The 26,018-nt window shown below is 40.1% G+C and overlaps 1 protein-coding gene across 1 annotated transcript in view; it reads right to left on the bottom strand.

The window, feature by feature from the left end:
• Nucleotides 1–26,018, bottom strand: part of col7a1l (collagen type VII alpha 1-like) — a 70,698-nt gene that overhangs the window by 41,401 nt on the left and 3,279 nt on the right. The window contains exons 2-29 of the mRNA XM_084710719.1: nucleotides 22,397–22,594; nucleotides 17,341–17,521; nucleotides 16,910–17,069; nucleotides 15,138–15,231; nucleotides 13,097–13,270; nucleotides 12,673–12,836; nucleotides 11,111–11,240; nucleotides 10,879–10,995; nucleotides 10,524–10,679; nucleotides 10,002–10,118; nucleotides 9,734–9,880; nucleotides 9,100–9,219; nucleotides 8,202–8,360; nucleotides 7,316–7,429; nucleotides 6,963–7,112; nucleotides 6,315–6,452; nucleotides 5,625–5,771; nucleotides 5,000–5,119; nucleotides 3,867–4,013; nucleotides 3,363–3,629; nucleotides 3,054–3,193; nucleotides 2,462–2,585; nucleotides 1,298–1,441; nucleotides 963–1,153; nucleotides 578–658; nucleotides 374–391; nucleotides 251–277; nucleotides 64–129 (exon numbers count right to left, since the gene is read on the bottom strand). Coding sequence (XP_084566845.1) covers nucleotides 64–129; nucleotides 251–277; nucleotides 374–391; nucleotides 578–658; nucleotides 963–1,153; nucleotides 1,298–1,441; nucleotides 2,462–2,585; nucleotides 3,054–3,193; nucleotides 3,363–3,629; nucleotides 3,867–4,013; nucleotides 5,000–5,119; nucleotides 5,625–5,771; nucleotides 6,315–6,452; nucleotides 6,963–7,112; nucleotides 7,316–7,429; nucleotides 8,202–8,360; nucleotides 9,100–9,219; nucleotides 9,734–9,880; nucleotides 10,002–10,118; nucleotides 10,524–10,679; nucleotides 10,879–10,995; nucleotides 11,111–11,240; nucleotides 12,673–12,836; nucleotides 13,097–13,270; nucleotides 15,138–15,231; nucleotides 16,910–17,069; nucleotides 17,341–17,521; nucleotides 22,397–22,472 — 3,669 coding nt within the window. The 5' untranslated portion in view covers nucleotides 22,473–22,594. The remainder of the gene's footprint in view (nucleotides 1–63; nucleotides 130–250; nucleotides 278–373; nucleotides 392–577; nucleotides 659–962; nucleotides 1,154–1,297; nucleotides 1,442–2,461; nucleotides 2,586–3,053; nucleotides 3,194–3,362; nucleotides 3,630–3,866; nucleotides 4,014–4,999; nucleotides 5,120–5,624; nucleotides 5,772–6,314; nucleotides 6,453–6,962; nucleotides 7,113–7,315; nucleotides 7,430–8,201; nucleotides 8,361–9,099; nucleotides 9,220–9,733; nucleotides 9,881–10,001; nucleotides 10,119–10,523; nucleotides 10,680–10,878; nucleotides 10,996–11,110; nucleotides 11,241–12,672; nucleotides 12,837–13,096; nucleotides 13,271–15,137; nucleotides 15,232–16,909; nucleotides 17,070–17,340; nucleotides 17,522–22,396; nucleotides 22,595–26,018) is intronic.

Below are 26,018 nucleotides of genomic sequence, written 5' to 3'. Positions count from 1 at the left end.
ACAATAAATGATTATAAATAATAATAACAATGTAGTGCTTATTATGCATTAGCTGATCCTTACCTTTTCTCCTGATTCTCCTTTGGAAGAAGTGAAAGGATCATATTGTCCAGGGCTTTGTCTAAATCTCTACATAAACACAAAATCATTACCGGTTATTCTAAAAGTTAAATTAATAATGAAGATAATAACATTTGATTAATATCAATGCAGGATGACACATGCCATAAGAAAATGCAATGAAACATACCAGACCTCCAAGACCAAAACCATCTCCCTGAAAGAATGAGAGAGAGAATACTGACAATGAATAATAATGCATTTGTAACATTTCTAAATTAATTTAATCTTTGACAGATTTCAGTTAACTCACCTTTTCCCCTTTCTGGCCCTGGATGGACAAACAATTCATATAATTAATAAAGAAAAGAACTCATTAAACAAACCATTGTTACTGTGAGAAGTTCAGATAAATGTCAGCACATTTTGGCGAAATTAAAGGCGGGACGCAAAATAAAGAAAGGGCACATTGAGCTGCTGTTTGAGAAGAAAAAGAACAAGAAGCTTTTGTGCCCACCTTCACACAGTGGGAAGGGCAGGGACCCTCAGGCTTTAACAGCTCCTCTGGGTCCTCAGTGGGGGTGTCCAACTGAGCAACCTGAAAATGTAAATGAGGAAAATAGGATTTATTACTAACTGTCAAAGATATCAGGGACAGCTGCTATAGAAAGTGGCAGAGATGGCAGAGAGTTTCCGCCTACAAAGTCTCTGAGTCAATTAAAAAGTGATTACATTCACATGTATGTAATATCAGGTCACTGTGCATGTCTACCTTCTTCCTATATGTCTTATAGGTGCATTTGCCTAACATGTGCAACTCTGCTTGACTTACAGCACATCACAAAGTAATAAAAAAGACAGAAAAGAGTGAGACAGACGGTTTTGCTTTGTTTTTGTCTTGCCTCATCATCATTCAGTCTGAATTCGGCAAGGAGTTCCTCACTACAGACGCTATTGATAAATTCTCTCTCTATGGAGGGGAAGTCATCAAAGGTCGGTGCATAGAAGACATTTTTGTAGCTGGTGGGTGCTGCTATCTTATTCAGCTCCTCAAGGTCTGCATTAGCAACTCCAACTGCCAGGACACTGACACCTGCAGAGAAGCAAATTCAAAAGATGAGAATTCAGCTGAAACCTGCAGGTATTTAAAAAATAATCCACATTGATAAATCTTTGCTACAGCAAAACCTGTGATTTGCAGCACCATTTTTGAGGCTTCACAATATCTTTTACTGACCCAGAGCACGCGCAATTCTGGAGGGTGGCACCACATTATCCTGAGCCCTGCCATCTGTAATGAGAACCAGAACGTGGGCGACATCCTGCCTCATCCCCAGAGACTCCTGGAACAGTTCCTCCAGAACGTAGCCGATGCCTTTTCCTGAGGGCACACAGGAGTGTTAAGAGAAAACAATTAAATTTCAGGGAGACTTTTACTCTCATAAACGCTCGTAGACTCAATCTGATTTTCTGAACAGCACTGTTATTAGGTACTGCAGTAATGCTGCTAGGATGTGGACCATATAAAGGAGTGTAAGCTAGAAGTTCCCAAACCTTTTCATGTTTTAATATAGAAGCACTTTAGACTATAAACCCCGAATTTCAGAGCATTTCGTCTTAAGGAATCCCCTCTGAGTATTTTTTTTTTAAATTCAAATTTGAGGATAGAGTCTTCATAGTCTTTAGTGATCAAACCTTTGTTGTCCCAACTTTCAAAAATGTTATGAAACTTAAAAAATTCTATTCCTCCTTTTACTGTGGATCCGTGAACCCACGCAAGGACCATTGTTGCTCTCCGGACCTAAGTTTGAAAACCACTGGTGTAAGCGACGCACACCATCAGTCAATAAATTATAAAAGTGAAATAATAAAGCTCCGTTGGGCTATGTGTTGGGCTATGTGTCCATGTGTCCATGTGTTTTATTATTTCAATAGTGAAATAATAAAACAAATAAAACAGATAAAAGAGTTAAATACATTTCAATAAAAACATGAATATAATAAGATAATTAATTTGGGGCATTGGGTTTGAGTTTATTCTTAAAGACATTTATTTTTTTCATTTACACAGTGATCACTGTGAGGTCTTGTAAACTCTGTCGTCTCCTAACAAACTCAGATGCAATAAAATCAAACTTTAAGGGGTGCATTTTTCTTGCGTAACATACAATATATCCTGCAAAGTGAAAGTTTTCTTTGATAAGATTATCTGACATACCATAGCACTGGCTACGTCAGCAGTCAGTGTTAGCACATCTTCTCAGGAACAAGAATAGCATATTGTCTGTCCAGCGGCGTGACAGTTGTGACATCAACAGCAGGACTTAAATAATGTTATCTGCCATCTGATGACAGGAGGCAAAGATGTGTGCACATTTGTGTGAGTGTGAATGTCACCGACCTGTTCTGGTGTTGCCCCCTACATAACGAAGAGCTCTGAGCGCCCGGAGCACGGAGTTTCTGTCTTTGAAGTCATTTAGACGGAATTCAATGCGAGGCTCGTCGCTGTAATGAACCACGGCTATCTGAGAGAAGAATAATAGAGAAAATACACATCATCATCGTGGCCTGTTTGAATGTTATTCAACTTTAATTCCAAATTAATTTAGTTCATTCATTATAATCAATACGTCGGACACATCCACTGTTAGAAATAAGGGTTACAAAACTGTTGAGAATCTATGCAGGACAATTTGCTCCTGAAGTTTTAAAGTAAGGGTTCATCAAGCGTTCTTTGTAAGACAGTTTTATTGAGAACCCTTGTTTTTTCCAAAGAATGCTTTTTGAAAATATAAGATTGTTGAAATACTCCTTCATCAAGGGTTTATCAAGGGTTCTTTCTGTCATACTATACAAGGGTTTTTGGCAGAACCCTCTGGGTGATAAACCCTAGGAATATGACAGGGTTCTCACAGGAGAACCCCTTGGCTGGGTACTTGATAAAACCTCTGAAAAAGCTGGAACAACACAAAACAAATTAAGTTTTTACTAACCTGTGTGGCCTGAGAACCAATGACAGGAAAGTAGGTGGCCACCCGGAATATGAAGTCTTTCATCTTCATAAAGTTGTTGGCGCCAATGCTGGACGACTCATCGACTAAGAACACTATGTCTGCTTTGCTCTTACCACACACTAACAAAACACAAAAACACACAAAACCTAAAAACATATTCACAATCTCATGTGTATAATAACACAATACTCTGATCATGAAAAAAACAACACTCATTATTTCCTCATTAAGCTGTAGAATATTAACACTGTAGAATAAAACTTCTCTATTTTAGTATCTCTAAAATACCTGGTTTTGGTGAAGCAGTTGTTTCAGGGCTGGCTGTGGTTTTTAATCTAGTAGAGGTGACATTTGCCTCTTTGGCTTTCGTGACGCTCGGCTGACCCGGAGGTTTCTTAGTGGTTGCGGATTTGGTCAGCGGCACGGCAATGGGCAGCCGGGTGGTCCTGGAGGCTTTCTGAGTGGTGGTAGCATTGGTGACAGAGGCAGTTGTGATACGAGGGGTGACCGTGGCTGGCACAGACCGGACGGTTACCACCGGAGGATCTGGTCCCACTGAGATGCACAGAGCCATAATACAACTTATTAAAAAAAAAAAAACTGTAAAGGTCTCTGGATGGAATTTCTAAGTTGGCACCAAGGACGGGCTGTCAATTAAGATAGAGGCTTAACAATGCGTATCCATTCCAGCCCCACCCACTTCTCTCCTTCTGGTTCCTTCTGATGTGTGCAATTACCAATCATACTGCAGCATGTCAAACAGAGATTCAAACCATCTGCTTAATGTCTTACATATTCTCTGATACAGAGTGCTGATGGGGCCCTCCACTTCTCCATACAAAGGTCTGATGGTAAAAATATAGGTTCTTCCGTACAGCAAATCTTTGATCTTATAGGAGCTGAAACCAGGACCCAGGATTTCTGTCATCGTCTCTAAGACTGAAAAAACACACAAAGAAGAACTCCATTTAGTTTCTAAGAATAAAAGGAAAAGGAAAACATTTCTGGCTATTGAAATACATCTTAGTTTGCAGTTATGAATGGAAACAGTGACTTTCGACTCATTAATGTCATATAAAATAAAAGATGATACTGCGCTAACTTATGAATATCTGTGAAAACCCTGACAGGCAAGTGAGAAAAAAATAAATAAATTGGCGAACCATTTTCAAAGTCTGATCTAAATAGTTTTCTCTTCTGAACACATGAAAAAGATTTGCCAGGATAATCTTTCTAAGTTCCGTGTTTTTCTTTTATTTGTGAAAACAGGTGAAAAAAAAGTTTCAGCAGGTGAATTTTTTTTCTTTTTCTGTCAGGAGTGTTTGCTGTGATAATATTTATTTCAGCTACAAGAGACTGTCGTTTACTGCTACCACATTTTCTTCATAGAACTAAAAGTAATACCATTGTTTGGTAACACTGTCAGCTGCTTCTGTCACCTTAGCGGCTTGTCTCTCCTCTCATTATCCTGTTCTCGGAGTCCATCGCTCCTCTTATTAACGCAGACAACATGTTATAGTGTGTGTGGGGCTGTGACCAGTGACAATTTAGATAAGACTTTTTTTTTTTCATTTGCCTCGCAGGGGTTCTGTACATATCAGATTGTTACTGAAAATTACAATCACAACCTGCTCAGGGACAAGTCAGTTTATAAAACTCATGCATGTATGATAAAACATGAGTATTTGTTTTGTGAATGCTTTTCTTAATATTTCCCTTTTCAACAATAGAGTGCTAATGCAGAGACTCAATTCACAATGCAATAACATGTCATGCTACATATCCACTTCAAACCCAGAGGGACCCTGGGAAAATGATTACTATTACGATCATATTATACTTGGAATTTGTTCAAACAAATATTGATTTCTCAAAGCATTTTTAAACAAAGCTGTACCTCTGCTCTGATGTGGTTCGCTACTGACCTGAGATGTGCCTCCAGGAGAGAAGGTATCCGGAGACGCCCGCCACACGTGTCCAGTTCAGAACAGTGCTGCTGTCTGTGGTGTTCAGAGCAGCGAAGCCCTCCACTTTCGGAAGATCCACTAAAACAGAAAAAAGACATGGACATGAATAATAAAATTAATAAACAAAAAGAGTAATCACGTTACAGTTACTATTTCAAGTAGCTGTAAGTCAAGTTACTGTAAGTAACTGTAAGTAACTAATTACTTTGGATTCCAAGTATTTAGTAAAGTAACATACTTACTTTTTTAAGGAGTAAAAAAGCAGCTTATTACACTTTCTGAATAACTTGCCCACTACTGGTTGTGGCTGACTGATACCTGATCAAGGTCAGTGTCCCTCTCTGATATCAATCATTACTCTCTCCACTTACATAACAAAAATATTTAGGTCTGATGGAGAAAAGATATCACTTAAGAACCCTCTGGACAGGATTGTGAATTTTGATAATATGTTTTAAAAGGCTATGGGCGCATTTATTCCATTAATATGTGTTAAGTATAATTGTAAAAATATCTCCCTGAAACGTCTGACTGAGAGCGCATCTCATTTCGTTCCTCACAGTTTAGGGCACACAGGACTCACAGGTGCGTGCGGTGACCAGTACTGGGCTTCCCTCCCTGTTGCCCACCATGGCTGACACCTGGATTTTATAAGCTGAGCTCTCCCGCAGTTTGTGGATGGTGAAGGTGGTTGAAGCAGCAGAGACCACGTGGGACTTCTCATCACCCCCTAAAGCAAGAAATAATAAAATTCAAGCATGCAGAGATAATGAAAGTGTGGAATAATTCTGTTGTTTACTCATTTACAGGTAAAACCCGATTGCAATGAGCCACAGGGGTCCAATCAGTGGTTTTTAGGAGCTAAAAGTAATTATGCAGAATGGGAATTGTTGCAAATGAAAAATGATGCAAATATACAAGTAATATTTAACAGTGGAGATATATGAGGTCACTCTCTCAGTTTGGTCAAATTTGTCAACACAACAAGCATGATGAGGCACCAATAAAAAATAAGTTAATGAAAAATACAAAACTATAATAAGATCATTAGAACTATTAAAGAATTAAAAGCAATATTGGCTGTAAATTAAATTAATCAGAGTGTGGGAACAATCCATTTAGCACTAAACTGTTCTTTAAGTGTACATTAATCTGTGCAAACATAGGTATATACATGTGTCCACATGTGTGCGTACATGCATGCATGTATGTGAGGATCAGGGTGTAAGCACGCAGGGTTAACTGTGTGTCTGTGAGCGTGCTGGACCGTTACCCAGGAAGGGGATCCAGGAGATTTTGTACCCAGATGCCCCTGGTGTTTTCTTCCAGGACAGGGTAAAGGAGTTGACTCCAATATCCACAACCTTCACCTCCCTCACTGCCTGGATTGGCCCTGAGTCTGAGATAGCCGCTGAAAAATAAAGCCATACATCACCACATCAGGTGACAGAATTTCTATCCAAACTTTAAAATAAGATAAGATAAGAATATTTTATAATATTTTTATACCATAAACTGTATTCTCAAAAGAATCACAATAAAAATCATATGAAATCCAAAAACTCTGAGCCGAATGACCTGCATGGTTTTATTCAAACACCCTGTCATTTGTCAGGGTAATAAACCCGGCATGTGGAGCCTGGTGTGGCACACTAACTTTGACAGTCCCTGTGATAAAATGATAGCAGGTCTGCAGACTTGGACTCACAATACAAGCGGAAACAACAGGAAATGTGGTTAAAATGGGAAGACCAAAATACAAGACATGCCAGTCAAACGGAGGCCATTGCAGAGATGAAGAACTTCCCTGTTCCTACCCATTTAATTACAATGGGGTACACAGCTGCACGGAGCTATTTTGATCTAAAGATGAATCATGATCAGTTAAAATAAACAGTGAGACCTCTTCTCTGTTCTGTACCTGTGAGTTGAGATAAGGAGATTTCTGGACCCTCTGAGTTGCCGTACACAGCACAGATAGTGATCGTGTAGGTGGACTGTGGGCTCAGGTCTTCAATGCGATGGAAGAGGACACTGCGGTCCAGGTAACGGGACTGGGGCTTGCTGTCCCCTGCAAGCACACAGATACACATAACCCAAATTACATACACTGTAGGAATTCTGAATCACTCCCGCAATTCGTATTCACCTTTTTAGAAACTAAAGTAAATACATACATCTACACAAACAGCGTTTCTTTGTCTGACCTATGAAAACATATAAATAGTTTGCATTTTACACAGGAGCAAAGAAAAACATATGTAAATATATCACCTGTGTTCCAGGAGAGTTTGTACTCTGTGGCTCCAACAATCGGACTCCACTCCACATCTATAGAGGTACTGGTATAAGATGTCACCTTGAAGTTGGACACATAGCCCAACGGAGCTGAGAAAGAGGATTGTGGAACATGAATAAACTGTATTTGTTCTTGTAAATAGATTGTTGTTCACATGATTTCATCTATAAATGCAAAAGAAAGTTAAAGTTGTTGAAGGTGTTCTTAATTATGTTTTATCTTTAGTCATTTTGTCCTGGCTTCTTTAAGATAAACATAAAAGTAGCTGAAAATCTTAATTTGCTGGATTTTAACTTTTTAATCTGTGGTAGTGACGCAGAAAGGTCCTCCAGGGTGTGTCAATACACTGTGACATCACGGCTGGAGGGGTTACAGGTGTAAGAGAGTACATCAATCACCTTTTACAAAGGTTTTCTGGCAGAAAGACCTGAAGGCAACTTCTCCTATGTGGACCCACCTTGCAACCTGAGATGGCACTCAGCCAGGTATTAGGTTATTCTTTAAAGACAGTGAACTGATCTCCGGGCACTTTCAATACAAATAATCTAATTTGATTAATATTTTATGAATGGAAAGGACACAAAAGATCACACTACTTGAGTTTTGTAGCAGTTTTGCGAAGATAACAAATCTCAACTTGACACATATGACTAGGTGACAATGTGAACAGTGGTTAAAGTGCAGTAGGCATGACTTGTCAATCAAACAAAGAAAGTAGGAAACACTAGAAGTTCACCAGTGTTTAATTAAATGTAGACTTGGCATGATACTTTTGGGGTGAATGAGATGAGTCTACAAAGAAAAAACAAGAAAAAAAACTACTTCAGGTGGGTATGAGACATACTAGATACTGGTACTCACAGGTTCTGAAGGTAGCAGAGATACCTGGTCCCACCACAGATCCAAACAGCACATACAAAGTCAGGACGTACTCTGTATCATGGGCCACATTCTTCAGATGGTACTCTGTGGTGCTGCCGTTCAGAGCCAACTGCCTGGGACGGTCCCGACCAACAAACTCTGAGAATAACATCAACATTGACAGTACAATCGCATCACTCTTTCTTTCATTTGATTATTCCTCACTGTCTGGCTATTCCTCTCAACTCTGGCTCAGCATCAGAGCCCCTGTCTCTGGAAAGCAACACCCTCTTCCTTTTTCCCCCCAACATTTGTATTTCATCAAAGTGAGTCCCCATGCCACCTGTCACATCCTGCTGGGCAGACTGGCAGCGTGGATGCATCCATGGTAAAAGCAGTGGCATTTCAAAAGCGCTTGTCAGAATGAGTCTGTCACTGGGAGAAATGGAGCAAGAAAACATCAGGAGAAAGCCTGGGCATGCATGCATACATGCGTACAAAAGCAAATGCCCTTTACCCGACCCGAGTATGGAAAGACTTCACTGGGCTGTGTGGCGTTTCCTACAAATGTATAGAAAATTTCAGGAATGGTTAATATTGTCCTGGGAATTATACAAAAGTGGCCAAAAGTGTAAGTTAATACTTGGGTTTTGCAGCCTGGTAGCTCAGTTGGTTGGTAGAGTGTGCACCCCATGTACTGAAGCACTGAGTCCTTTGCAGTGGCCATGGGTTCGACTCCCACACAAAAAAAAAAGTTAATACTTAGGGTTTATTTCACTCCTTTTAAGTTGCAAAGGATGGGTTTTCTGTAATAATTAATGTCGATAATCTTGTAATGTGACCTTTACACTTTTATGGTGTAAACAGAACAGTGAGGCTGAAAGAGAGAGTAGATCACCTGGGGTGGGTCCCCAGGACAGTCTGTATCCTGTGGCTCCTGGAACGCTGTTCCATGAGACGACTGCAGCGCTGGTGCTCACAGCAGACACCTTCAGAGTTTGTACTGCACTGCTTTCCACTGACAGAGAGAGAGGAAGAGAGAGAGAAAGGGCATCTTTCCTACATCTGTAATACTGTAACCACTTGCAAATGGGAGAAGTTAGCCTGGGCTTCTGCCAGAAAGGCTTTCTAAGTAGTTTTGGTGCTGAAACATAACCAAACTGAAAACTGAAAATTGAAAAAAAAAGAGAGAGAATAATTTGTCAACCAAGTCCAAAAGTGTCTGACTCATTCATCTATCACAACCTGTTCCCTACAGGGACTTTGTCAGCAGATGGGGAAAGTTAGCCTTCAGGACTTTCTGCCAGAAAAAAAAACCTGGGTAGGTTAAGACAACAAAAAAGAAAAGAAACACAGAATGAGTTCTACCAGAAAGTCCTGAGGGCTAAGTTCTCCAGTGTGCCCCCTTTCTTGCTCTTTATAGCACATCATCTGACTTCCTCCAGCCTTTCTGGAAGAAAGCACTGAAGGCTAACATCTCCTAAACCAATAATGCCAGTATTTTTGTTCTTCCCAGCATGCACCCTAGTTACATGTCTTGACTTTGGTGGAAGTGATTGGACCCTCTGTGTCTCCAAAGATGGGGTTGATAGTGATGGTGTACTCGGAGCCTGGATTCAGGCCCTGGATCATATAGAAGTTGAAGGTGTCCCCGAGGTTAATGTTCTCTATGTGGCCATCTGAAAGACACAGAGAGACACCGGATAGTTGTATGCTTTTCTTAACGGTAACATGGTATACCAGAACTCTAATATCACATTTTATGGCTTAGTTTCACAAATCAAGACTGTTTCCTCGTACCTGGGGATTCCCATGTCAGACGGTACCCTGTTGCACCCTTAACTGAGGCCCACCTCGCCTGGACAGTGTCTGTGGTGGCGTTTTGGACCAGGAACTGCTTAACTTGCACAAGCTTTACTGCAGAACACACCCGAATCCACACAAACACATGCATAAACACAAATTCAGACACACAAAATCACAAATTTAATTTTAGTGTACTTGGTGATCCATAAAATCATAGTAAATACAGAAAGTAAAGATATGAAATATAGATAAATGAGACTCTTGCTGTAAGAGTAAGAGAAATGCTGGTATTTTTTTCTAGAACAACATCACCCTACTGTGGATATATTACGGTACTACACTTTGGCATTTGTTTCCTTGTGGTACATCTTGTTTCACTTCATTTCATTGATTGGTTACAGCTATCCGGGCTCTTTTTTTGCAGTTGTTTAGAGTGATTACTGTGTAAAATTGTTACATATGAGACATAAATTACCTTGAGTGAGAAAAAGTTGGGGCTTTTTTTAATAAACTCACGTGTCTTGCCGACTATTGAAACTGGTTCACTTGGTCCCTGGGGGTAAACAGCATAAATACTGATGATGTACTTCTTGTCCTCCTCCAGGCTGTCAATCACATGAGAAGAGGTGTCTCCAGGAAGCAGGTGCTCATACGTAAATCCTGGTCGGTTGGCTGCAGGACGAAAATTCAGTAGAATCAATAACTCAGAAACATACATTTCAAACAACTTCTTCCTGTGATGCTTGATGCATTAAGTTAGATCAAGTACATGAAAAATAAGCCTAAGACTGGGTTGCAGCAACAAATATTGAGTTCATCTAGATTAGTTCTAATTCTTTAATAATAACTGCATGGTGTAATGTTGGCGTACTTCTTGGGATGAAGAGCTTGAATCCGTTAATCTTCCCTAGAGGCGGCGTCCAGCCCAGGCGCAGAGAGAACAGACCCTCCTCAATAACACGGAAGTTTGACACCTGTGGCAAAGGAGCTAAAAGACACAAAATTGTTGCTAAGGAAAGCGACATACGGTGAAATCCGCAACAAATGCTCCAAGGTATTTGTGTATTTTCTACAATGTGCATGCAGTGATGTGCGAAACCCACTTGTCTGGACGGTGATTGTTGCAGAGTCTCCTATGAGGCTCGGGTAGATGGCATAGACAGTGAGGGAATAGTCTGTTTTAGGACTCAGCTCCGTCACCACTGTCGTGTGCACGTCTGCCTTCAGATCAATCTGTTTCATATGAAGAAGACGGGAGAAAATAAAGAGTTTAGTGTTATGGGAGCAAGCGAGAGCAAGAGAGACTTAAGTGAAGAGAAAGATGATCAATCATGAAAGTGCTGAAGTCAAAGAGAGGAACACAAAGAGACAGTGCAATGACAGAGAGATGTGTACTTGAATAAATATCTTGTCAACAAAAATATATTTATATTTTTTATTTTCCATACAACTCTGTCCCTCAGTAAATCACAGGCACCCTGATGCTCCATTTACACTTCTCTCCAACACCATCTTCTCCATTATATTCAAACTAGATGGCATATTGTGCCATATACTTTTTTCCTTACAAATAATTTATGCCTGGTTTCCCTTAACATTATGTTTAGACTGTAGACACTTTCTTGTGACTCTCCTTTCTCATATTTCTGGAGATGCTTTTTGGCACATCATATAACCTAATGCCTATTAAATGTTGCTATTTAATAATATTTATACAAAGATATTTTAGATTTAATGTATTTGCCAAGAGGGGGCAATCTGGGGATTTTTGTAAGACATTATTTGGATCTAATACCTAAACACCCTTGCCCTAATGATTTAGATGTTGATTTTGTATTCAAAACCCTATGTTGCGCTGTTTGTTTCTAGATTTTTTTGAACAATGATGCAGAACCTAACTAATGGACTAAACTGCTTTTTTATGATGTTTCTAATGAACTATGTAGCTCTCTGCTCCTCCAATGACATGTATATGTAACTGAGGATAAATACTGTAACACAATTCTCTGTCTCTGTTAAGGGTTTGACTGCGGTATTATTCAGAAAGCACAAACACAGAAGCATGGATATTGTTGCAGAGATGGGTAGTGATGCCAACTCCACTGTTCATGTGGATCCCATTAATACAATATTGTCACAAGCTTTAGAGAGTCACACAGATGGATTTGCACAAATAACTCAGGCTGCGATGAAAGATGACGCACTGCATTTTAGTTCAGTACATGTTCTATTCACAGAGGTGCAAAGATGTTCATTCTATAGATGCATCTGTACACGCATCAGCTATTTAATCAGCCCCCTCAAGTTCCACATCTGACATTATTATCACTTCTTTGCCCTCAGCCTATTTCCTGATTTTCCCCATTATGCTTGAAAAGGTGGACATCATGCAAGAAATCATTTGTCCTCACATAAATAAACTATTGCCTTTTACAAGCCTATGGCTGTCAAACTGTACAACTTATAAACACTGCAGAGAAGCATCCAGTTATTGAGTTTTTTGGAGGATCTCTTTTTAGTTTATATGAAAATCTTTGAGCTTTGAGGTGATTGAGAATTTAACTTCATCAGCAGGTCCTCAAGATATGATAATACAGTCTATGCTCTGTTATAGTCCAGCTCAACTGCAACTAAACTATCCTCATGCTCAAGTATAATCCCTCACCTGTCTCTGCTGTAGGGAGAGGAGGTGTCCCTTTGAGTTGAGAGGGGTGACCAGGAGACGATATCCAGTGACATCGCTTGTGGCCTGGGTCCACGTCAGTCTGAGGGAGCTGTGGGCCAGCTCGCTAACCTGCAAATCTCTGGGACCAATCACACGCTCCTCAACTAGGTTTGGTACAGAAAGAGGGATGAGATGAAAAAAAAGTCAGAGTTAATGAGGGGAAAGTAACGTAAAATATGCAAGCTGGTCTGGATGTACAGTCTGCGAGACCAATCAATCACAGTGAGAAAGCTGCAGGGTAGAGTTAAACGTTATCGTACTTTTCAAGCTCTGTGTAATTCATCAATATAAAAATGAACAGCTGTCAGTCAACAGTGGGCAGCTGTATTTCTTTTGGACTGTAATGGTATATATATACACTCACCAGGCTGGGAAATTTTCACAGGACGAGGTGGCTCAGAGGCAGTGAAACACAACCTGCGGGACAGTTTGGGAAGGACTGTTTGTAGGAGAGAGTAGTCAGAGCCCATCAATAGGTGCTCCTCATGTGGCTCCGACACAATCCTCCTCAGCTCTGACTCATCAGCTCCCCTAACGCCTGGACAAAAACACAATGGGAGAAAATGTGAGATAAAGTAAATACAGAGACAGAGATACAGAGATAGTTACCAGGGCAGATATATGCAAACATTTAAAAAGCAGTTAACATTGTGGATGACCTGCTGTACATACATGACACAATATTACTGCATTAATGCACAGTAAAAACAAGTGAATACCAGTCACTGAGCAATAATTCCTCGCTTTGCATTTTCTCCGCATACTTTCCAACAGACACCACCAGGGGGAGCTGTGGCATTGTGAGTATTTTATTATATAAAGATGTACATACCCAATACAGATACATTCTGCAGACATACACAAGCTCCAGTTTGTGGAAGTGGGCCCTGACAAACACCTGATAAAGATCCAACCTAATACAGGGACAGCTCGACCCAAAATCACAAATACATATTTTTCTTTTGGCCTGTACTGCTTTATTCCATCTAGGTTGTTTTGGTGTGAGTTGCTGGGAAGTTTCTTTGAGAAAACAGTTTCCAAATGAAAGTCGTCACAACAAAGTCTGTGGATTATCTTGGGTAATTGCAGGGTTCAACAATAAAAACTGCCAGTAACTAATTTGCTCAACTTGGCAAGTGGTTAAAAAATTATTCAACTATTAAACTATTTCGATACTCAATACTCACTGGCAGAAAATGCTGTTTTCAGCCTCTCAAATATGACGGTGCATGTTAAGACATCACTTGCATCACCTTGGACTTTGCAAAACTGAGATGGCGTTGCAACAGTAGATTAAACACATCACTAAACTTAAGTCTTTGTCGTTATTTTATCACTGCTAATGAATGAAACAGTTTGTATATGGACACATAAATACTGGCTTAACCTTGAACCCTGAACTGGGTCATGATTTCTGGATTAAAATGCATTTTTGGCGCTTTGAGCGCCACAAGCTGAGAGCCATCTACTCCCATCACATTTGAAAAAAAGCAGACACCACTAGAGCGGATATCCAAAACTCAGCAAGTCACAGCAAAACAATCTAGAGGGATAAAAAGCACTACAGGCCAGTGGAAAAATACAATTTTGTAGCTTCTGGGGTGAACTGTACCTCTAATAAGGCAGAAAACTGAAGCAGGCAACTGTGAGACTTAATTTACAGTTACTTGAAAACAGTACCTGAATAAAAGATAAATGCATGTGTTTTCTTATTAGTTGATTTTATTACAGAACATGCATTTCCATGAATATATCTGTGCATAATATGTGTTATCCATGTAACACAGGCTCTACAGGCACATTGGTTTTGCACTAACACACAAGATGCTTCTGTGCGAGAGTGATGAACGAGGGGAGCAGGCCTCAGTGTCAGAGGTGCAGATGGGGGACAGTGAATCGCCTAATGAAAAATGGCTGCGATTAGCACAGCATCGGCTAATGAGCAGTAATTATTGCACCACTCCCAGCTGAGAGGAGTAAGTTTGTGTGCTTATGCATGTGTGTAGGAGAAGGAGGCTAAGATGTGTGTAAGTAAACAGCAGTGTGTATTCATGAGCAGGGGAAGGGGTGTAGGATATAGTAGCTTTGCTGATGCACACACAGTATCAGAAAGGGCGCTATACAGTACAGGAGCTGAATTAATCACTAACTTATTCATACATACATATTTGGTAGATGTTGTTATGTTTGCGCATATGCACGCAGCGCATCCACACAAACACTCAAAAACAACAATCTCACACATGCTCTCAAATACCCACAGTGAATCCAATGAATTCAAATGTACAGGACATGAATTTCTAACTGCAAACACTGCAGATAAGCCAGCAGAGCTCAGATAAAATCTGAGGGGCCGCTGCAGTGGGGATGTTGAAGGAATTCACAATACCAAGTTCCACGCTCACCTACTGCAAAGAGAGAAATCCCATTGTCAGCTACTGCTTTGGCTGCGGCGTTGACCTGGTCATCTGAACGTCCGTTTGTGATGATTACAGCAATCTGAGTGGCAGCGAGACCAAAAAAAAAACACATATGTAAGTCAGTAAACATAATAAAACACTATAGTTTTCACACACTGCCATTTAAATATACATACACATAGATTAAGGTCAGTACATTTACATCACATGAAGCATGTAAGCACATTGTTAAAATGTGAAAATGTGTTCGTTTTAGTCAAATTGATGTTATTCACCCTCCAAATAACATTTTGTTTGGTTAAATGAACATCCGTGCAAACAGCATTATGCGCAAAAAGCCCCCATGGACTTTTGACATGGTTTAACTCATAATTAAATACATAATTAAATAAATCAAACAAAGTCGAATTCAAGGATGCTGGCGTGCAACTGAGACTGCTAATTTGCCCATTAAGGAAAATTTACTCAGTTCATCCAAAGTTCATCCCTCAGTCAATGAGGAAGGGGGCTAGAAGCATCAATATGAGAATGTAGCTGCTTTTCTGCATGTGCTCCGGCTGTACAATTCAATATATCAGCCTAATCCTCAATTCTCTGCCTTCCCACGTCAAGTGTGCTGCTGCAAGATGATTCGCACGCACACTCAGAGATAGAGAGATGATTGGAATGCTAACCAGCTGTGTTATACTGAGACTACACTACAGTGTCAGACTGTCAGATAAGAGTAGCTGCAAGAAAAGGAGAGATGTTGGAAGGGCATTTGGATATTTGATGAGGCACTTATGAGACAAGTTTAGTTAAGCTGCTGACGAGTGACTATTAGGGTCGATAGGTTAGAGTCCAAACTTAAAATATTTTTCCACCCTTGAAGGCACTAACACATTTTTTCCCATCAGAGGTGCACCCTAGAGGGCACTTTATCATGTTTTCTCCACTAGAAGGGCAGCATAGAGGGCACTGCATCATATTTTCTGCACTAGAAGGGAACCCTAGAGGGCATGAACCATGTTTTATCCACTGGAGGGGCACCCTAAAGGGCACTTAATGACATTTTCTCCACTAGAGAAGCAGCATAGAGAGCACTTTACCACATTGTGTATACCGGAGGGGCCGCCAAGAGGGTATTTTATCACGTTTCGTCCACTTGAAGTGCACCCAAAGGGCACTTTTGCTGTGTGTTTTCGAACATAGATGCGATCACCCCCCCGACCCCTCTGAGTCTAGCCGTGTCTTTGGCAGACAATCAACTGGACTTTCTGCAGAGTGCCTGACTGTTGGCACGAGTCCTCCCTTATCGACAGCCATTCAGCCAATTGAGCATGTTGAATTGACAGCGGAGGCAAAATTTATTATCTCCACCTTTCCTTTTTCCACGAAGCAAAAGAGAAACCACAGCAAAGCAAAACAAAGTCTGCTACCAGTTGTAACTTTCTATTCATATTTTATTTGTATTCTACACATATAGCAAGGCTGTTTCATCAGATTCACAGTGGAGAGAAAATCGTAGACCATTTTGTTTTGTTTGTTTTATTTTTTTTCCTGCAATGTTCTTTGTAGTACAACTACAGACTCCTGACTGGTCATTTCCTTTCACACAGGGCCAGAACATACAATATATGCAAATTGGTGGCCAGCTGGAAGGAGACGTTTTTGTGGTGTGGGCTGTAATCTTATTTCAACCAAATTCAATGGGATAGCTTTTTCTATGCTTTCCTCCAAGTCTGTGGGTGTGTTAGACACAGGTTGAAGCAATGTACCTTTGGGGAATGGTCTCGACTGATGGCAGGGCTGAACATGGGGTCAACCAAAAACTGGAGAGCATCACCAATCCGTCTGGATCCACCTTCGTAAGGGAGGTCTCTGATGGCTCTGAGCACCTCCTCCAGAGAGCTGTAGTCTGTCAAAGCAATCCGCATCCTGCAAGGAAAAGATTACAGGGAAAACAAAACTGGAACACAAAGAATTAATGGAATAGCTAATACAAAACATTGGTATATGTTGTTGCCTCTAAAGTTGAAAATGCTCTGTAGAAAATGAAAAACAGGAAGCAAAAATGTGGTTATTAAGTATTTAATTACTGAATTGAGTTTTTCTGGTGAGACAGTCATCTATAGTGAAGTAAAATGAGTCTTTCTTGACGGTGATCCATTAAATAGGTCTGCACTGTGTCTTTGTATTTTGTTTTCACCTTGCAATATCCCCAAAGACAGTGACTCCAAAGCGGACCCCCTCACTTCCCATCACACTGCCCTTGAAGGAGGACACGATGGCTGAGATGAAATCTTTGACACTGGAGAAACTGGCCTGGCCCACACTCCATGACTCATCCACCAGAAACACTATGTCTGCCTGCACCGCCGTCCTGCATGCTGAGGAAGAAGAATGGATAAATTAGTATGTAACTGAATGCTTGTGCCCTGGCCTTTCATAACCAAATGAATTTGGAAAAAATCCAAAGTAAATCTTTCTTAAGGTTAAAGGGTAAAGGCTTGCAACAAAGCTGTGTATCTCATGTTTTATTCCTACACTCACCACCAGATAGCAGTCTTGTTCCATCGTGCTCGAATTTTTCCTCTCGCTAAGTTCTGTCATGCAGCCAGGGCACCACACAAATCCCCATGAATTTTTAATGAGACACAAGTGAGCCAAAGAGACTATCAATATTCTGAGCACTCCAGCAATAAAACTTTAGCACGGCGATGAGGAACGCTTAGAATAATAAGGTAAACACACCCAAAATCAGGGTCAGTCCCCTCGCTCAAGCAAACAATCGCATTTAACATACGGATCTGCTGCGTTTGGCAGGATTCAGATGCGTTTTAATGTGGAGTTAAAACACCAGGCACACAAAAAAGGCACACAGATGCGTTATGACTGCATGCACACACACACACACACGCACACACACACACACACACACACACACACACACACACATACTCACACATACATTAGCTCTTGCAACTCTGACTCAGATGCACACGACTGCACACATTCCCACAGAGATATACAGTACTGTACACACACACACACACTCCACACAGAAATCTGCTGCATGTGCAAACGCCCTCTGAGTCAATATTCTGGCATTACATATGCAATAAACCACAGTGACGACAGCATTGATTAGTCTAGTGAATAAGAGATAGGCACCGCTGATTGTTCTGTAAGTGATAACTCAGCTTCTCTGCTATCCTCTATTTCATTACAGAGCCTTCTTGCCTCTATTATCTCGCCCTTCTTCCTTTGGCTGCAATCCCAGGATTCACTGGGGGTGACATATGTCTCCAGCCCATGGCGACCTAACATTATGTTCCCTCCTCACACATCTATACATCTCTGGCCACACACCAAGGAAACAAAATACCATTGGGAATACCATTTTGGAGCCTTCTCCAGGGGCCATAATACAAAAACTTCTTAAGTACCATGCTAACCATGGTAATTAGGGTTAGGACCTGATTGAGGAAAAAAACATTACTACAGATTTAAAGTTCTGAAATCAAAGTTCTTGTCCTAAGTAAAGAAAAGAAATGTGTATTACACAAGCATCCTAACTTCTCACAATCTTACCGTTAAGCTGTCCTAACATTCACTTTTGCACTTTTAGTAGTAGCTAACTTACTAACTGACTAAAGTAGCTTACTCTAGTGTTTGCTAATAGTCACTAACGGTAATGTTGGCTATCTTGTTTAATCTGTATGGCTTCTCTTTTACTGTTTTCACAGAATGGAAGCCAGACACGGCAGAGACTGTCTGCTATTGTAGCTAATTTACTAACTCGCTATTTTATGCTAATGGTAGTGTTTGCTAACTGTAACTAACTGTAGTGTTCAGTAACAATAGTTGACAGCAGTGTTAGCAATCAGTAACAAGCTAGGTAGCTTGCATTTTGCTAGCTTACGTGACCCTATATGCCACACAGGAAAGGACAAAGGTACCAATTTTCTGTTACTGGTGCAAAAAGAAAAAAAAGATGAGGCTTCTGAAAGGTCAAGTGGAAAAAATCTCTTCCTATTATAACTTAAGACTTAAGAAGTTATACTGCCCCAGGCTACTATCTCTGCCTATGTCCCATATATTCACCAGTAGCGAAATCAACACTGACAGAAAAAACACAGTTAAAAACCACTGATGCAAATGAATAGGATGCATCAGTGTTCGTTCTCTCCATCCTGAGTTGAGGCTCACATAGGTAAACATCCCCAGCATTTACTGCATACATATGTGGCTGTTCCATTTACTGGGATATGTTTTCTACTCCACAGATTTCAGTGGAGACTTTGAGCGAGGAAGCGACTGGAGGCTGGACTGTCAGACAGACACAGACCGAAGTGGAAAACAAGATCAATTATCCAGAAGTTTGTCTGTCTGGGCTGGCAGGTGAAAACCACATGCCAAGGATAAGGAGACGACACATGCTGAGGGATTAGGAATGGTTTTCTTGAAGGTTATCTATGCTGATATCTCAAAGGTTGTGTATACCTCTGTGTTGGACCACCATTGATTTAAGCATTAGATGTAGCTCAGTGGCTACAGCAGACGCTGCAGAAAATTTTGCCAGGAAAGAAACAGCCTAAGAAATAATGATGCACTGCTGCAATCAGATCCAACAAGATCAAGAGAAAATATGTAAACCATCAGAGAGCACAAGTCTTAGAAACTCAGAGGGTCATCAGGTTCAGACTTTACGTTTTATGTTCCCCTCAGAAGAAGAAGAAAATGCTGTAATTTGCAGAGAAGCTACAAAGTGTAGGACAGAAATACTAAATGACAGAAAGACCAAATATTGACAACAGTTCTCACAGTCAATGTGACAAATGCACAATCATTCCCCCAGGATCTGTTTCCAGTGCCATGTACCCGCCCCGTTGGGACAGTCAGTGAATATAAACAAGCAAAGTCAGCCCACTTCCCTTCTCATAATGTTGTGGTCCTAATTTGAATTTCATGCAGTACATCGTAGGCTGAATGTAGGTAGTCCACCCTTTGACCATGAGCTATTGTGGAAACAACACTAGGCATTCATGAGGAAACCTAAATAAGGCTGCAAAAGTTTCAAGCTGCTTTCTTTGTTCATAGTGGAGAAACTCCACGAAACTGCTCTCCATGACATATTATCATCTTAAGGCTGCACTAATTGTTATTATATTAGTCTTGCGATACCAGATGATCGGAGAGCTCATTGTTTACTGATCGTCTGGGGAAATGCAAGGTAGCTGCTTCAAGAATAGCCACTAACAAACCTATACCCTTTACATTTTTTCAAGGACGCGCCTTATCAGAAACGATGCTCTGCTCCCATTCTCCTCAGTAGTCGGCTCTCAATGTCACCACTCGCATATGAATGTCTGCTCTTTGGACTGGTTTGATAATGGAGGTTTTTTTTTTTTTTAAACTCTCTAATGGTTTCCATCCAGCAACAAAAGCTGGGAATTTGTCCTAGTTTCCATTGAGCAAAGCGCTGACTTGTGAGTCTATTATTATACAGTATAAACAAAGCATAACTGACTATGTGTAATGTAAAAGGGGTCACTAATAGTGAAAAGTCCACAGAGAATTATCACTCTGTGCCCCAGCCCAGTCTTTCTGTTCTACCAAACAGCAGAATAAGAAAGTTAGCAACTAACAGGTGAACACAGTGGACAATTTAGGAGCTAAAGTGTCAGATATTTCCCTCAGGAGTTGGTACCAACAGTCCAAAACACAAAGGCTTCATGTACATAAATGACAAAGAAAAGCAGCAAATCCGCACATTCAGGAAGATAAGGCCAGCAAATGTTTGACATATGAAACGAAAAATGAAAATAATACGATTAATTAATCAGAATAGTCGGTGATTCATTTTCTTTCGATTGATTAAATGACTAATCTCATTTTGCACACAGCCATTTGATTCATTGTTAATAGAAAAAATATTGATTAATGGAGCTTTAAGGTATCAGTTGGCTTATGGATTTGAAATCAACCACATGCGACTTCTTGTGTGTAATATGAAACACTACGCCTTCAGGGTTGCTATAGACAACCATGTGATATGATATGACAACATGTGAATTAACACTGTCAAGAATAAACAATGACACAAAGGAGCAACAGCTTTAAATACGGCCTTGGGCTCTTTATACCTTTCCATAATTCTGCCCGACAACTTTACCAATCAGTTCCTGCGAACCACGTTCCAGGTGGGGGAAATAGAACTTTTGATTGGCTGATTGACCTTTTGGTGACATCCAATAGCACCTGCAGGTAAAAGTTCTGTATCTAGGGGATGGGTTTGACAGGCTGGCAGACAGAGAGCTGTACTGTACATGAGTCTAGCAGATGTTTAAATTCCCTGACTAGACACAGTCTGGAGAGAAACTGGAGCTGGGTTAGTGTCTGCTCCGTGTACCAACCCATGTGTGGAGATTTAATGATGGAGCACTCGCACAGACTGTGTTCATTGAGCACCTGCCCTTTCTTTGGCCTACGCATCCAAGTTGTCTAATTCATAGATCTGTGAGCACAACGCTGGAAATCAGACATATGGCTTCGACTCAGAATCATGCAACTGATGGCACCATCAGGCACTGAGTGAAAGTTTGAATAAATAAATGACTGAATAAGTGAGTACTGAAGCTTACTGAATTCACTTGAGAATTATGAGATACTTTTCCATGAAAAAATGCTTTTCTAAATGCATGAGATATTTTATCATATAAAAAAACTAAATTTATGATTTTTTTATGATGAAAAAAATCAGCTCCATTTCTATGAATTTGTGAGATAATTCTTCACGTAGAAAAATGATCTGCTTTTCTGAATTTCTTTTCTAAAAAAAAAAAACCCCTGTTTTACAGAATTACTCTTACAGAAGAACTCTTAGAGCCTCTGTACACCCACACAGGTATTTTCAGTTAACCTGGCTGATTAGACCTGTGATCAGGCTGCAATTGATTGACATCTTCTTGAGCCACACATGTTAAGGTGGGATAAATGGCACCTTTATCATTCTTACTGGTAGATGAAATTTGTGACCTGATAAGTTCCCACCAAAGCTCCAACCCGCCTTCAACGTGAGCAGAAGTCTAATCAGCGAGGTTAACTGAAAATACCTGTGTGGGTGTACAGAGGCTTTAAAACAAAGCTGACTTCACTTTCTGAAGAGTTAAAGAAGTTAAAAAAAAAGATGGAGTGGGAACATTAGACACAAAATAGTGTGTTTGAGTGTGTCCTTTGGGTGTAGGAATGTCAGCCATTACCTTCAGCTTGCGCTGTCACCCTTTGATGGGAGAGAGAAAGGGACAGCAGAAAGATCCACACGGAGGAGTGACCCATACTCTTCCTCTCCTCTTCCTCCTTCGATCACCTGCTCCCCCTCCTACCAGTTCTTCTCTTCACGAATCCCCTTCCTGAGTTCCTCCCCGCAATCATCAATTCCAACTGTTTTCTCCTCTTATCTGGAAGAATAGTGAAAAGTCGATAGAGAGTGGGAAAAAGTCATTAGAGGCATTCAAAGATAAAAGCATAATCAGACATTTTTTAATTTGTGAAGGACCCACGACTTTTATGCAGTTTCAACTCCAGCGACACAGTGTTAGATAAATATATGCAAAAGAAAAGATGTCTTGGTAAGCACCTGCAGCAAAATTAAAAAACAAATCCATTTTCTTATTTGTTTATTTATTGTCATTGTAATAATTTAGTCAAATATATTAGGTTAACATAATGCTGTCCTCACTACCATCATATCAAGCCTACATTTGCAGGGAGTTCTCCTTGTAAACAGTTTTACAACAGATTCCAATGTCATCATGAAAATAAAAGCATCAAAAGGGCTTTTAAACTGTCCAATATGAGCTCAGCTATTAAAAGCAGTTATTGGGAAGCCTAAATATTATGAACACACATGCACATTAAAAGTTATTACCCCAGTAATCCATTATGGCTGTCTTACATGGCAGAGCTTCTTATAAACTCAACCTGCAGGTTGACTTGGATGTGTGCCACTGTTTTGTTAACATACCTGTTACTGTTCATAGACTGACACAGACTTTAACTTGTACTTCAATTGCAACGAAGTTGTGTTGGCTAGAAGACTGTTTTAACAAATCGTAATTTTTCCAGAAAAAACTTTTTCTTTTTAAGCTGTAACATTCAATTGTCATTTATTTTAGCCAGGCCATGGCACGTCTGGATTTAAGGCCATTTTGGCTGCAAAAATGGCTGTTAAGCTACAGGGTGCTTGGCTCTCCTGAAAGAGACATGAGCTCCCTGGAAAACCTCATTTGAGAAATATATGGGGGGCTTAAAATATCACAGTTTTCAGCGGCACTGCATTTTGCTTTGTTTTTTTAAACAAATTTATACTTTATGCCTGTATATTCAGTTTCCTGACATAAATAATAAGCTAACTGTAAAGCACTTGTCAATGTTGCACGTTTATTCGTTTATTGTGGGTGGGTGCATTCATGTATGTATGTGCATGTGCACAGTATCGTCCCACCCCCCAAAAAGGGTGCTCCTCTGAAAACCATCCTTTTATTCAAACACTAGCTGTTAATAACAACATGTCATATATATAAATAAGTTTTTAGTTACTTATTTCTTTAGGCCATAAAAAGAGACAACCTGTTGGGCTTGCCTTCTCACAGATACACATTAGTACATGTGAACAGCTAATGGCTGTGAATGCAGATATGTCAAGGAAGTAGTGTCTCATCAAACATTATATGTTAGAAAGAGGTGGATCTTTCATGACTTGCCAAACTTTGATTTAGTCAATGTTTAAGTCAAACATGAATATGCTTTTTTTTGTACTGATAACAAAGATGTCGGAATATGATTGATTAATCTGTACTGCTAATATGAGATAAAAATCAAAACACTAGTGACTGGAAGGCTCTCTGTTAAAGCGTACAAAGGAGAGATAACAGGTTCAAGCTCTTGTATGATTCCACAGGTGAAAAATGTTTGGACTGGACAAACCTCTGCACCGTGTGCACCTGTCTGAGACCGAGGATTTACTCCCCGAAGACCTGTCACGCCCAGGAACTCACACAGCAAAGGTCATTATTTACTGAGCTAAGGCCGAGACAACATGGCTAATCGCTTCCGATGTGTGTGTGTGTGTGTGTGTGTGTGTGTGTGTGTGTGTGTGTGTGTGTGTGTGTGTGTGCATAATACCTTGCACTCAGTCAAAAAAATTCTGCTTTATGGCAAATCTACTAAAGTGTGTCTAATTACAGTTTCCACCTGCCTGCTGTTATGTTTGGTGTATGTGTGTTTTGGTTTGATCATAACATGTTCACACCGTAGCAAATTTGTGGAAAAAAGGCACCATGTGAGTTAAATTCTTATCTCAACTTGCATGTGGACAAATCAAAGACAGAGATGGGGGAAAATGCAATCACACACGCTTCACTGTGATCGTTTTTTTTTTCTAAGCTGCATGTAAAGCACCAGACATTCACACTAAAGTCTAGCTTTCTTTTTATTAATACCTAGGAAATTAATAGGATCAAATTCTGTTGTGGATGGGAGACAGGTGACTGTAGATGGTCTTTAGCAGTGTTTCTAAGAAATGACAGCAGAGGAGGTTAGGGCTGAGTATCATTTGTATTTTAATGATTCTGATTCTGCTTATCGATTTCTGTTCTTAACATTTCACATTTCCAATTCTTTGAGTGTCCTTCTGCATTCTTCACAGCAGAGATGTGTGAAATGCTAATGGATAAATATTATATATGAGCTAAGCTAACATTCACGCAAGATAACCACGGCAAATGTAGGCTCCTCTCTGGTTTCTTGAATACTTTGGGATTTATGTAAGCTATTTTATTGTAATGAAAAAGTATCCTGTCCATTTAACTCATTTTGTAGCATAGCATTGTAAATTAATAATAAACTATTTTTAGAATTGATTAATCAGTTTGAGTATTTTTTTAAGAGAAAAAGGTCAAAATTCATAAATGCCAGTTCAGCTTCTGGTTTTTTTTACTCCTCTATGACAGTAAACTGAATATCTCTGACATTTGACGACATAGCTTTGTGCTTTGGGAAACAGTGATCGAAGCTTTTCACCATTTTCTGCCTTTATAGCCCAAACAATAAATGAGTAATCAAGAAAATAATCAAAAGATTAACTGATAATGAAAATGATCATTAGTTACAGCCCTAATTGAGACTGAAGTTTCTTAATGACTCCTTTGGAATTGTAATTTCTGAATCTATTTCTTACTTGGTTGCCAAGTAAGATGAGAATGAACTGCCCTTGATTGTAAATGGAGGTACACTAACACGCTGGAATACAAGACATCCTCTTATTCTTGTTTGACACACAGAGGAAACTTCAGGTTAGCATGAAAGCAATTAGCCTCAAGGCTGCTGCTTTTGACTTGGCGTAATACACTGTGTAGAGGCAATTCAGTCACTTTGAATCGTTGCAGCTGCTTTACTTGCATATTATCTCCCACCGACGCGGCACCTCGGAAGGTGATAATTTAAACGTATGGAAGTATACTGCAATTATAGCAACTTACTGTAGAATCAAGCTGCTCAATGATCTGCTTCAACTTAAGCTCAAGCATCCTGCAGCCAAGATGTGTTGAGTGCTAAAACCTTCCCTTAAATGTGTGAGAACCACAGAAATGTATCAACAGAAAGAGCAACAACACTCAGTTAAGTGAGTGTAATCAATGCCTAAGTAGAGTAAATCCAACACTTAAATCAGCACACGATGCACTGGCAAAGGAATCATGCAGCAGTAACGGATTATCCCGTTTGAAATGAATAAGCCCCCATCAGAGAGCAACACATTTCGATGCATTAACTGTGATCTAGGAAACGGTTTGTGCTGTTATGTTTTACATTAGCTTGCTAACC

This window comes from Lutjanus erythropterus, chromosome 22 (assembly GCF_056507025.1).
Source record: "Lutjanus erythropterus isolate fLutEry1 chromosome 22, fLutEry1.hap2, whole genome shotgun sequence".
NCBI lineage: Eukaryota > Metazoa > Chordata > Actinopteri > Lutjaniformes > Lutjanidae > Lutjanus > Lutjanus erythropterus.
This window is presented reverse-complemented; position numbering and strand designations above follow the sequence as displayed.